Here is a 12487-nt window from a genome sequence, read left to right as displayed (position 1 = left end):
GCCACTAGAACAACCCTCGCTACATCCTTCCTTATCCCCTCCCTTCTTTATGGCGCCCCACTCCTAACTAACATTAAATCCTCTCTCAAAAACAACTTTCCTCTTGCTACAATAAAATTGCAAAATTAAGCCACTAGCCACAAGTCTTCTACCCACCACTGTGTTTCCTCCAGAAACTAAAATGGCTAGAGCTTCCTAATCAACTAACTTACACACAACTAACTCTAGCCCACAAGCTTATCCTTAATCCCTCCCTCTGTCCTTCCCTATCTCCTGCTTTTAATATGCACCTACCCAATAGAGTATTAAGATCAAACAATCAAAACCTACTCAAAGTACATAAACCTACACATCCTCCAGGCAAAAACCTTCTATCCTTCAACCTAGCTCGCCTCTGGAACTCCCTTCCCCCACTCATCCGCACCACCTCTAATCACACTGCTTTCAAAAAATCCCTTCATACACACCTGACATCTCATTGGGAATGCTCCTGCTCCCACCCTACATAACCTACTCTTCACCTACTCCAGGCTCTGCTCACATCTTTAATCAACCAGACAAGTCCATTGTACCTCCTCTTCCTATCTAGTAACCTGTTCTCTTAATCTACTCTGCATAAATGGATAAGCTCATGTTAAATAGTTAATTCATTTTCCTGCAATGTATTTTAAATGCACACTTGCTGTACTACTTGATATTGCTTTATCTTTAACTGTTGTACCTATTGTTAAACTTTGTTTGTATCTAAGAATGTATGTTCAAAATTACAAAAATATATTTTTTGGAGCTTTTCTCCCCAGGACTCCATTGAAAACGGGTTCATTATGGCCCAATGGACTATCCTGGTAAACCAACTACAATAAATAAAATAAAAAATAAAAATAAATAAATATATATATATATATATATATATATATATATATATGTATATATATATATATATATATAATTTATATTATTGCATACGTTTATATGTACCTCCATAGATGTGCAGATGCTTTTAACCTATCTATATATATACATCGACATGTATCTCTCTCTCTCTATGTATATATATATATATATATATATATATATATATATATATATATATATATATAATATATATATATATATAGAGCATACACCTTTCATTGGGTACATGGCGGTTTGTCCTATTTTCATGCAATCCTCCCTTTTGTGTTTTAACCTGTCTGAATACACAACTGGCATAGGTACATCTCAGGTAGCTTAGTGGTAGGTTACTCTGAGGATGGTGTACATGGTTGCAGGTTTTAATCCTAGAAGTGGTTATTATTTTACCTCTCAGAGCAGGCACTGTTAGGGAAAGTGTGATTAACGCACATTTAAGCAGTTGTAAGCAAGTTGGCCCATGGTCTACGTGACGGTAAGCAATGGTTACACCTGTGAAGCGCTTCTCCGTTTAACCATGTTTAAGCACCACTTACCGTCACACAAACTCGCGCAAAACCGCTTACAACTGCTTAAAATTGCCTTAATCAACCTGCATCCAACAGCCCTTATTCTGGCCCTCAAAATAAAATAAAATAACAGCCCTTGAACCTAGGACCATGAGCACCACAGTCACTGACTTTACCACTAAGGCATCTGAGATATGTAGAAATGTTATGGTTTTTAGAATATACATTTTACTACAGGCATTCCTCACTACTGAAAACAAATGTGACAGTCAGTTGGTGTACATATGTATGATACATGGTAATGTTCATATGTTTGTGGAATTAAGTGTTTCAATGTGACCTGACAGGGTGTATTATGGATGAGAATGGTTCTTGTTTTGTGTCCTTTTTTTATTGTCTCCATACTCTGTGTATACACCTCCAGTTCACTTATTGAACATCCAACCCAGTTTCTCTTTGATGCATAATTTCATTACCCATCATTCCTCCCCCACCCCAATCTCCACATACACAACAACCATCCCTTCTATGATGAATTAAGTTAATATTAATAGTTATAATACCAGAGCTGCATGTGTTTTGTGTACACTTCATTTTCTTTGTTTTCTTTGGATTGCTTCTGTGTCACGAAGTGTGTTCATAGATGTTTATATATATGGCTATAAATGTAACTGTATATATATATATATATATATATATATATATATATATATATATACATATATATATATATATATGTGCACACATCACTGAAATGCATATATATATATATATATATATATATATATATATATGTTTACTATTAATTTTTCACAGTTATACATATGTAGACTTGTATATGTTGATTCACAAACTACAGTACATTACAATGTACTGTACATATGTACACAAAGTGACTGTCCCATTTGTGGTCAGTACTGTGGAATGCCTATAGTAAAAGGTATAGTCTAAAAACCATGAAACATGTATACAGTTCAGATGGCTTAGTGGTAAGTCCCATGACGATGGTGTGCATGGTCCAGGGTTCAAGACCTGTGATGCTTTGAAAATGGTTTTTACTCCAGAATAAGGCTCTTTTAAGCAGTTGTAAGCATGTTTAAAAGTGTTTGTGCGGCATTAAAGTAGCAGTTAAACACAGTTAAACAAAATTTAAAAATGGATAACCTGTGCGCGCAAACACAGTCACATCTGCTAACTACTCAGGATATATATATTTCAGTGTAGTAACATCTCACTATGTGCTTACATAACATTACAGTCTCTGTTGACTTTACTTTCAGGCGCACATGGGTTTATATGGGTGTTTCAAATGTTTACTATACCGAAGATTACTACCTAAGTATGCAAGCTGTGGTTAAGGTATACTTTTTAACATGAAAAACATCTCTGACTTTATTGGGATTTGAACCACAAATGCACAGATACTATGTGGATGCTGTAACTATTACACTATTGACATTAGCTTTGCTTCTGCCTATTTCCTATTTAGATGATTTCTATGTGTAAGCTAGGCTAAGCAAAGGGCGGAGGCGCGCAAACACACTAAGCTTCACTTACTCTTGAAATAAAACCATAACAAATGAAATGAGAGACTATAAATTAAATTCCTAACTACATAAGGCATTGCCCCTCACTGACACACTTCAAGAGAAACCTTGATGTGTGAATGGGTAACAGAATATATGCCCCTGGGATCATGTGTCCCAGAACCATACAGCCAGGGGGAGCGGGAGCCCCTCCAGTTTTATAGCTGCAATACCTGTTGGGGAAATTGAATGGTGTTGAATTTTCACATTAACATGACCTTTTTAGATCAGTAAGTGCCCCCATCACCCTTCGCCACCCCAGTTTTCAACAGCTTCCGGCAACTCTGCCTGGAATCACTTCATTGGCTATGCTTGAAAGTGGCTCAGTTACTTCATCAATGGTGTGGAGAAAGCCAACACACTGTAGCTATGCTTCTAAATGCCCTTGGGCAGATAGCCTACTACCTATCTGTGAACTTCTAAAGTGCAGGCCATCACAGAAATAATATGTGAATAAACAGAGCTTTCAGATCACAATATACAGTGAGAAATCATCATGTAGTCAGAAAACAGTTAAGTACAGCAAGATAATACAGAACACTGATACTTAATCACTCCAAAAGTTTATCTTGGAAACTAGAAGACTTGTATCAGTTTAAGGCTTTCTATGGAAAGATGAGAAACAGGCACAGATGGGAAACATGCATGCAACAATACCATACCGGCTTGCATCTGTCAGGCTTAGGCTTTCGAATACTGGCCAAGGCTCTTGGTGTCCCCATGGTGCCTTTTTTAGGCAAGGCTCAAAGGTGAATCCCACCTCCATAAACAGCACAAAAGAAAAATCAATGAGGGTTATGATACTCAATGCCAGGAGTTGTAATTACAAAATGCACGCACTCACAGCACTCCTTAGTATGGACGTCAGAATCTATGCAGTAACTGAAACCTGTTTTAAGGCTCCTGAGAGCACACCAGCACTACCGGACTACAACCCATATCACACATTTCGGCCACAGAAGATGGACTGACACAGACATGGAGGGGGTGTATCCATATCCATCAGGGATACCTACATCTCCAGGTTAGATGATATCTCTGAGATCATCCATGTGCAGCTAACATCAGCCACAACTGCAGTGCAAACTGTGGCCTGATACAGATCACCCTCCATGACCCAGAACCACCACTCCACCTACCTGGAGACAGTGGAAAACATGACAGTCTTACCGAACACCCTGGTATTGGTCGATTTTAACTACCCTACCATTATCTGGAAAACTTACTCAAGTACTCACTTCCAGGCCCAGCGCTTCCTGGAAATTATTACCTCAAATGTCCTGTATCAGATGGTAAACTCCCCAACCAGAGGTGGAAACATATTAGAAGTGGTAATCACCAACATGGGCGACAGGTGCACCACAGCAGAGGTAAACCGGTCAATGGTTAGTTCTGACCATGAACTATTCACTGATGATTTCCACACCTAACCATCTCCCCCACCCAAGGAAACCACAGTGAAAACCTTTCCTACAGCTACCTTCTCACTACTAAAGACAGAGGTGGGAGGTTTCACATTCCCCATGCTAAGGGAAAACACTGCTCAAGATACAGAAAGATATACAAATGCACTCTATAAGCACCTACAAGGATGTATGGATCGTGCCATCACTGGTAAACCAAGACTCGATCCTCCAAGACAAGGACACCAGTCTGGTGGACCCCTGCAATAAACAGGCTATACAACAGAAGTAGTACAGTAGTCCAGAAAAACAGCAAATCTCAAGAAGGACAGACATCTGTGACCAGTATTAGTAAGAAACTTAGGTCCCTCATGAAATCATCCAAGGCTAACTTCAACATGAAAATAGTCAAGTATTTGAAAGATAACCACAAAGCCTTCTTTGGCTATGTCAAGGATCTAAGTGGTAACTCACAGATTTGTGCTGTGCCGGTGCACTATAGCAAAAAATATACTGAACGTACTGATATCACCAACATCCTTGCAGATACATTCACTGCAAACTTAACCCCCTAAAGAGCCCACAACAATACCCGAAAAGTACAGTATCCCAGACATCAGAGACACACAGGTGGAAATAGCCCTCTCAAAAGGCAAAACACAGTGTCAGTGGAGGCAGATGGTGTCCCAGACTGCGTCTTGCAAACACTACAAGACAAACTAACCTCCGACCTAATTAAGCTTTTCAACCTCAGCCTCTACACAGGCTACATGCCCATACAATGGAGCATAGCAACAGTCATTCCACTCTACCAAGGTGGAAATACAACTGACCATGGTAACTACCACCCCATAAGCCTGACTAGCCTGGTCTGCAAAGCTATGGAGTGCATCATCATGGCAATCATTACCAAAGACATTGGTAACCTCCAAACACTTGACCCACCCCAGGTCAGCTTGGTTGAGTGCAGATCATGCCTACTGAACCTGTTTGACGTCTTTCAGACAGTCACCAAGGCGTTAGATGAGGGGAGAGGTGGTTCACACATACTACCTGGACCTCGCCAAGGCTTTTGACACCATTCCCCTCTCGGGTATTATTGATAAACTCACCAGCCTGTACATAAACCCATACATCACAGGATGGGTTGACAACAGGCTTACACACAGAACCCACATGGTAAGACTAGCAGCTTCCAGGTCCATCTCTTAACCAGTCACAAATGGTGTCCCACAGGACCCAGTCCTGGCACCCCTACTGTTTAGCATATACTTCTCAGAGGTGCAGGCAAACACAGGTGGACTATGGCAGACCATGTTTGGCAATGACTGCAAACTGGGAGCCATAATTGGCAGTCCAGCTGACACAGACATCCTTCAAAGGGACACACAGAGACCGATACAAGGTGTCAAAGTCATGGCCTCAAGCTAAGTGCCACAAAATGCATGGTCATTCCATTTGGGGAAAACTAAACACCCACATATTAACACATAAGTGGCGGCCACCTTAATACAGACGAGGTAATAGGGGATCTGGGGACTAAGGTAGATAGTGATCTCTCCTTTGACAATCATATCTCCAAAGTAGTTACATCCTTCTATGTAGGCCATCTGATTACTAAAGGGTTCGCATCTAGACATACTGATTACTGGTTATAGTGCCCCTTTACTCGTCACTTATCAGTCCCTCATAGAGTATAATAACCCATTTGGGATGTACCTCAGAAGACACTTCCAACCACGAACGTACCTCGCCAAGAAGATTACTGGCCTCAAACATATGTCCTATGCAGCCAGACTGAATAAACTCCTGCTTTACTCAATGGCATCTCGTTTACTCAGAGATGATCTCTGCTGGCCAACAAAGCCATGTCCAACTCAGGCTTAATGGATATGCTCCACATATGGGAATCCATGTCACAGTGAGCCACATGCTGTAGTGAGCTAAACCTTGCCACAACAATAACTATAACATGCTGGAGGGACAGATTCCTGTCATAAAAACTCCCCATGCTTTGGAACAGCATCCCTAATTACATTATACAGAGCCCCTCACTAACACTCTTCAAGAGAAACCCTGAAGAGTGGATCTGTAAAAATGCACCTCCACAGCTAGAGACAAAGTACAAAGGTATAAAATAAATTTAAATTTAATCTTGTCGATTTAAAACATCTTGATTAAACTTCACATAAAAACACCACAATGACACAATGGTTTCTTCAATATGAATGTCCCAGGACTTAGTAACTCGATAAGCGCTTTCGGTAAAACCTTCCTCAGATCGTCAGTTGAAGAGTGGGTGGGGAACAGTAGATACACCCCAGGGATCCCACCATTGGCTCTGCTCCACAGAGGGACAGTTAATTAATCAATGGGGTGGCAAAAGCTTACACATTTTGGCTAGGCTTATGAATGCCCTCGGGCAGTTAGCCAAGTACCTACCTGTGAACCTATGAACTTATACATACAGTATCAGCACATGCTGATAGCGTAATTTACTGCTCAGGTGTTGACTTACCTTGTGCCAAATAGCAGTTGTGTGTGCAATAGTTGAGGGCTACCTATGGTGGATGCACACAGTAGACTGCCTATACATGACAATTTACAGGTAGTCTTGTGTGTATGCCATCCAGTTTTACTGTGTGTGCCGGTGGAGAAATGTGTCAGTCCCTAGGTGCCTACACTGTCAGTGTGTGTGCTATAAGTTCCCTCCTTGCCAAGGCATGGGCATACTGGGCACGCCTCTGTCTGCCTACTGGGGCTGGCTCAGGGTGTTTGTGGTCTGAGTACCTCTGTGCCTGTGGGGCCCTTGGCAATGGTGGTGGGCTGTAAGGGCCTTCACCATTCTGTCCCTGTTGCAGCTGTTTCTGCAGGATCATGTTGTGTAGTATGGCACATACAATGAAGATGTGGGCACGTGTGCCTGGAGAGTACTGCAAGGCTCCACCAGATATGTCCAAGCAAAGCAACCATGATTTAAGCATCCCAAACACATGCTCTATGATGATTCTTGTTTGTGCGTATGCCTCATTATGGCGTTCTTATGTGGGTGTGCGTGCATTTCTGATGGGAGTCATCATCCACGGTTCCATTGCATAGCCAGCATCCTCCACCAGGTGGCCATATGGGATGTCCCCACTGGCAAATACCTGCTATAGCTGTGAGGCATGCCAGATGTGGGAGTCGTGATAGCTTCCAGGGCTGCCAGCACACACATCCATGATAATGCCATGGGCATTGCACACGACCTGGCAGTTGCTGGAGGAGTATCCCTTGTGATTTACGTAGTGCCTGCCCTGCTCACCAGGTAGTGACTTTCTTTGTGTATGTGTGTGCAGTCTATTGCACCCAGTACCTCTGGGTATTCTGCCACATGGTGGAAGAGACGCATATTGCTGGCCAACTCCTCCTGTATTCGGGGGAAGTATATGTGCTCATTGGCATGTGGTAACATAGCATCCAGGAACTGGTGAAGTACCCTGTATGCTAATGCCTGTGAGATCCCATGATATCCCCAGTTGGCCTTTGAAAGGTACCTGTGGCTAGTATTCTCAGGCTTACACATACCTTTGTATCCACTGGGATTGGTTCCCCTCTGTTTGTTCTGGCTCTGAGGTGTGGCCATCTTAGCTCCACAAGTTGCTGTAGGGTGTCCCTGTCCACCCTGTAATGCTCTACTATCTCCAGATCATGTAGCCTCTGGTAGGTTATCCTGGGTCTGAACACTCTTCTCCTCCTCTGGTGCCTGAGGAGGTTGGCAGCATCATCCTCCACACCACCTTCAGTCTACAACACATGCTGCTGGATCAAATCTGTGGCAGCCCCTAACATGTACATATTAAAAGTTCCCTGTATGTATACACCAATGGTGCAGAGTGTATAGGAATACACAAGTGTGTGTGAGGTGCTTTCACACTTTATACTATTGTGCTATGCATGTTGCTGATGTCATTGGCTGTTTATGAGCAATTCCAGCTGCAGGCTATCTTAATTATGGGTTTTAAAGTGAGTACTGCAAGTGTGGGGCCTGTAGTGTGGAGTTATGCTTGCCTGCCTTGATTAATCTGTTGCCCTTTAATTCCCTTTTAAACCTGGATCCCCTCCCATTGTCAGGCATGCATCCACCTGCCAGCTTTCTTGTTTTGTACATGTGTTGCAAAATGTGTTTTGTAACTGATATAATGCAATTCTGCTTTGTTCTGCTGTGACACTTTACTGTTTTCTTTGCAGTACAGCCCCTCCCCTTTCCTGTTCTGCAGGTAGATGCTTGCAGCCTTGTTAGCTGTTGTCAATCCCCCACTGTAGGTTCCTAGGTGTTAATTAGTCATCTGTACTCCAGTGTCCCTGCTGCAGCATTTCCTTATTTTTTTCCTATATCCTTCCTGTTTCAGCTCCAGTGCGTGCTGCACAAACCCGTTTACCAAGTTTAAGCACATTTTAATCTCCGTTCACATGCATACTCGGTTACCTTGTGTGCTCTCAGCTAAGCAAAGCTAAAGCCAGTTCAACACACCCCTTTCCTGCAGCTTTGCTTAGCTACAGGCAAACTGGGTCAGCAATGCTTCAATGTGCTTACAGCAAAGGTGACATACCCCTCTCTAGATGTCATCTTTATCTGATGGGCACACCTCGGTGTTGTACTGCTAGGCTGTGAGGTGCAGCCTTACACCAGCAGGGAATCTGTAATTCACTATATCTCCTCTCATTTGCATGAGATTGCCTACTAATTCCTAGATACCGCGCATAACACTGACACAGCCTCTTAGCAACCCTTGCACCATGGTGAGGTGTAACATTACTGCCATTGACTATTATGGAGAAATCATGATATGTGTTACATTGCAGTTTTATTCTATATTTTTCTATTTTCCTTGCTATCCTGTTTGCGCGCCGCTGCCCTACACTTAAACTTTGCGATAGTGTGAAAATAAAATTAAATGTTATTTTTATATTTTGTACATGTTTTTTATGCCAATGGCTATATATTTAGCCATTGACATATATTAGGAATATGATACATGTGTTTGGCCAGCTGTCATGGCTCCGATTTTATGTTTGCAAAAATATAAACCGTTTTTTACGGTTTACATTTCTGCATGCTTACACTACTCCTGCACAACTTCCTGGATTGCTAAATACCTTCATTTGCATGCTACACTGCTGTAAATGAGGTAATTAGCATACAGGTTCAGGGAGCTGTGCTGGCGTAGCGTACGCAGGTAGTGCACGTGGAAACAGTTCGTACCTGGATCGCTCACCAGCCATATTTGGTGTTGGAATGCTAACATTTCGCCTGCACCTGGCGCAAGCTTCGTGAATCCCGTGGAATGTCTCATCACCATCATATATGTTAAACTGCCTGATGTTTCATCTCACGTCTACCATTGTTTCACAACCTGAGGGCCATGTCTCTTTGTCCCCTCCAGTGGAGAAGACCTGCACTGTGAATATTCAACCCTCAAACTTACTGGTTTCTTTCCAGTAATGTACGTTTGATCTTGCCTGTTTTTTTTTTTTTTTTATTTGTGGTAGGACTTAAAAATCAGATGTTTTTAGTCTTCTTTGCTACTTGCCTACTGAATATTATGTTTTTACTTTGACCTGATTGGTAAGTCACACTTAAATAAAGATAACAAGGTCTGAGTATATTTATAAGGTAAAAGAAGTCTAATTCAACAGATAAAAATTTAATTTGAATTGCTTTTTTTAACTGAGGCGTTGATTTGGATGTATAATTTTGTTAAATGTTTTATTAAATATTAGCTTATTGAATTAATAAAAGTAACCTGCAACTAAAATGGAGATTAACATTTCCTTCTTCTTTCACTCATTTTTTCTTTTGATCTGACTATGCATTTTGGGATTGTCTTTTTTAGGGTGGAATACCTGATGATAAAAGTGACGATGGCAAATCTGTTTCAACACGTAGCTTTGGTGTGAATCGGCCTACAATTTCCTGCATCTTTGAATGTATGTAAGCTACTGTATCGGTTGAGCATGCAAAAACATCTGTCAGTCACTGAAGTCATGTGAATGTACCTGTAACTGCTCTGTGTCATATACATTAAACAGAGGGCAAAATATGTACATTAATATATCCTACTGCTATGGTGCAGACAGAAAATGTGAGGGCTGGAGGGGAGTGAGTTGAGAGGATTAGAGTGAGCCACACACAGCCCACCCATCTTGTCAGTGGGAGCAGGAGCAGCCTTAGGTCAACTGGTGCCCTAGGCAAAACAGCTCCACGGTGCTCCCCCCACACCACCCAGTGCCCCCATTCTGGTCTACCTACACCAAATAAATACTGGAAAAGCGTCCCTGCTACAATGGTGCCCTGGGCGGTCGCCTAGTTGGATTATGCCTAAGGCCGACTATGGGTGGGAGGCGGTTTGGCTTGCTGCATGGCCATTACCTAGTGGGAGCAAAGGGTAGTACAACCTGTGGAGTCCAGACCAGAGGGCGGTGTTACCAAGGTGTAGCTACATAGGTCATGTGGATGTGACATGGGGAAGCTTGCATGCTCTGCCCCTCAAAGACTGGCAGTGGAAGTGTACCTCTGGAGCTGCTGAGGGGTCAGTAGGAGTTCCTGGGGGGGGGGGGGTAACAGCTGCATGATCAGCTGTCACTTCATAGAGGAACAAATGGGCCAGTAATGGCACACACCCCATGTACAATGAATTGGATAGATAGCTAATTGTAGATATATATATATATATATATATATATATATATATATATATATATGTGTGTGTGTGTGTGTGTGTGTGTGTATATATATATATATATATATATATATATATATATATATGTATATATATATATATATATATATATATATGTAAAACAGCAATCAAAATGGTAGCAGCTGCAACAACCATGCATTTTTTTTCCAAAGGATAGCTCAGCACAAGTAGAACACAGTAAATAAAATCCAAATGGTATCAGCAGCAGCAACCATGCGGTTCTTTCCAAAACACAGCTCAGCACAAGTAGAACACAGTAGATAAAATCCAAAAATCAGGTTTAATAAGTGCACACCGTAGGTAAGCGCTTTCACAATACAGCTTCTTCAGACCATTGAAAATTGCAGTCAATTAAGCAGCCTTTATATACTCAACATCAATTAATCCTGATGTCATAATCACAATTTAAAGAAGCAGAACCATCATGCAAAAGTAGTGATTCCTATATACACAATAAAATGAAAAAAGAAGCCAATAACTAATAAACATATACTAATATTTAACATATATATATATATATATATATATATATATATATATATATATATATATATGTGTGTGTGTATAAATACTAACAAAGCTCAATAAACCACTGTCAACAACAATAAAAAATGTATAAAAATGTATCACTACACATCTAGCCTAGAACTCATACATATTACTCATTAATTAAAATAAAATAAATCACCTAACTCGCGTAATTTTGGTTTTAAGAAAGGGTCTAATCGAAGCCATCTCATTCAACCCTTTACATGAATCAGCTCTCAAACGCATGATCCATTTAACTTCCTTCTCCTCAGTGATACTTCTAACATTACCCCCTCTTATACTCGATGAGATAACCTCAACAACTATAAATTCAAAGGTATGCTGATACCCTGATAACATCACATGTTTCGCTAATGCATTGGTGGTCAAACCTGTTCTGATATTATAAAGATGCTCCCTAATTCTGTTTTTAAAAAATCTGTCTGTCTTCCCTATGTAAAATGATTGACGGGCCACACACACAGCAAGGTATACCTCATGCTGGGTATTACAGTCCGCTGAACAGTTAAAAACATATTCCAACCCTATATCAGGATGTACAAGTTTACCAGCACTATTTATGTATGGAGAAAAATTACACATACCACATGGATTATTGCCTGTTGTAACACCAGATCTATCTCTAGCTTTTTGATAACATAACATTCTTTTAAAATTATGTTTATTCTTATATCTAAACCTAGGTCTCCCACCAATAACACTTGCTATCTGTGGGTCAGTCAGAAGTACATTCCAATGTTTATTAAAAATGTCATAAATATTCTTATTATCTATAGTATAGAACA

At 41.0% G+C, this 12487-nt stretch overlaps 1 protein-coding gene across 5 annotated transcripts in view; it reads left to right on the top strand.

Annotated features, from left to right (window-relative positions):
- DYSF (dysferlin) overlaps nt 1-12487 on the top strand; it is a 3914743-nt gene that overhangs the window by 2583333 nt on the left and 1318923 nt on the right. For all 5 annotated transcript variants that reach the window (XM_044064060.1, XM_044064063.1, XM_044064061.1 and 2 more), the window contains one exon: nt 10287-10380. In XM_044064060.1, coding sequence (XP_043919995.1) covers nt 10287-10380 — 94 coding nt within the window. The remainder of the gene's footprint in view (nt 1-10286; nt 10381-12487) is intronic.

The sequence above is a fragment of the Protopterus annectens genome, chromosome 2.part2 (genome assembly GCF_019279795.1).
Source record: "Protopterus annectens isolate FY-2018-M chromosome 2.part2, PAN1.0, whole genome shotgun sequence".
NCBI lineage: Eukaryota > Metazoa > Chordata > Ceratodontiformes > Protopteridae > Protopterus > Protopterus annectens.
Note: the sequence above shows the minus strand (reverse complement) of the source record. Positions and strands in the feature narration are given on the sequence as shown.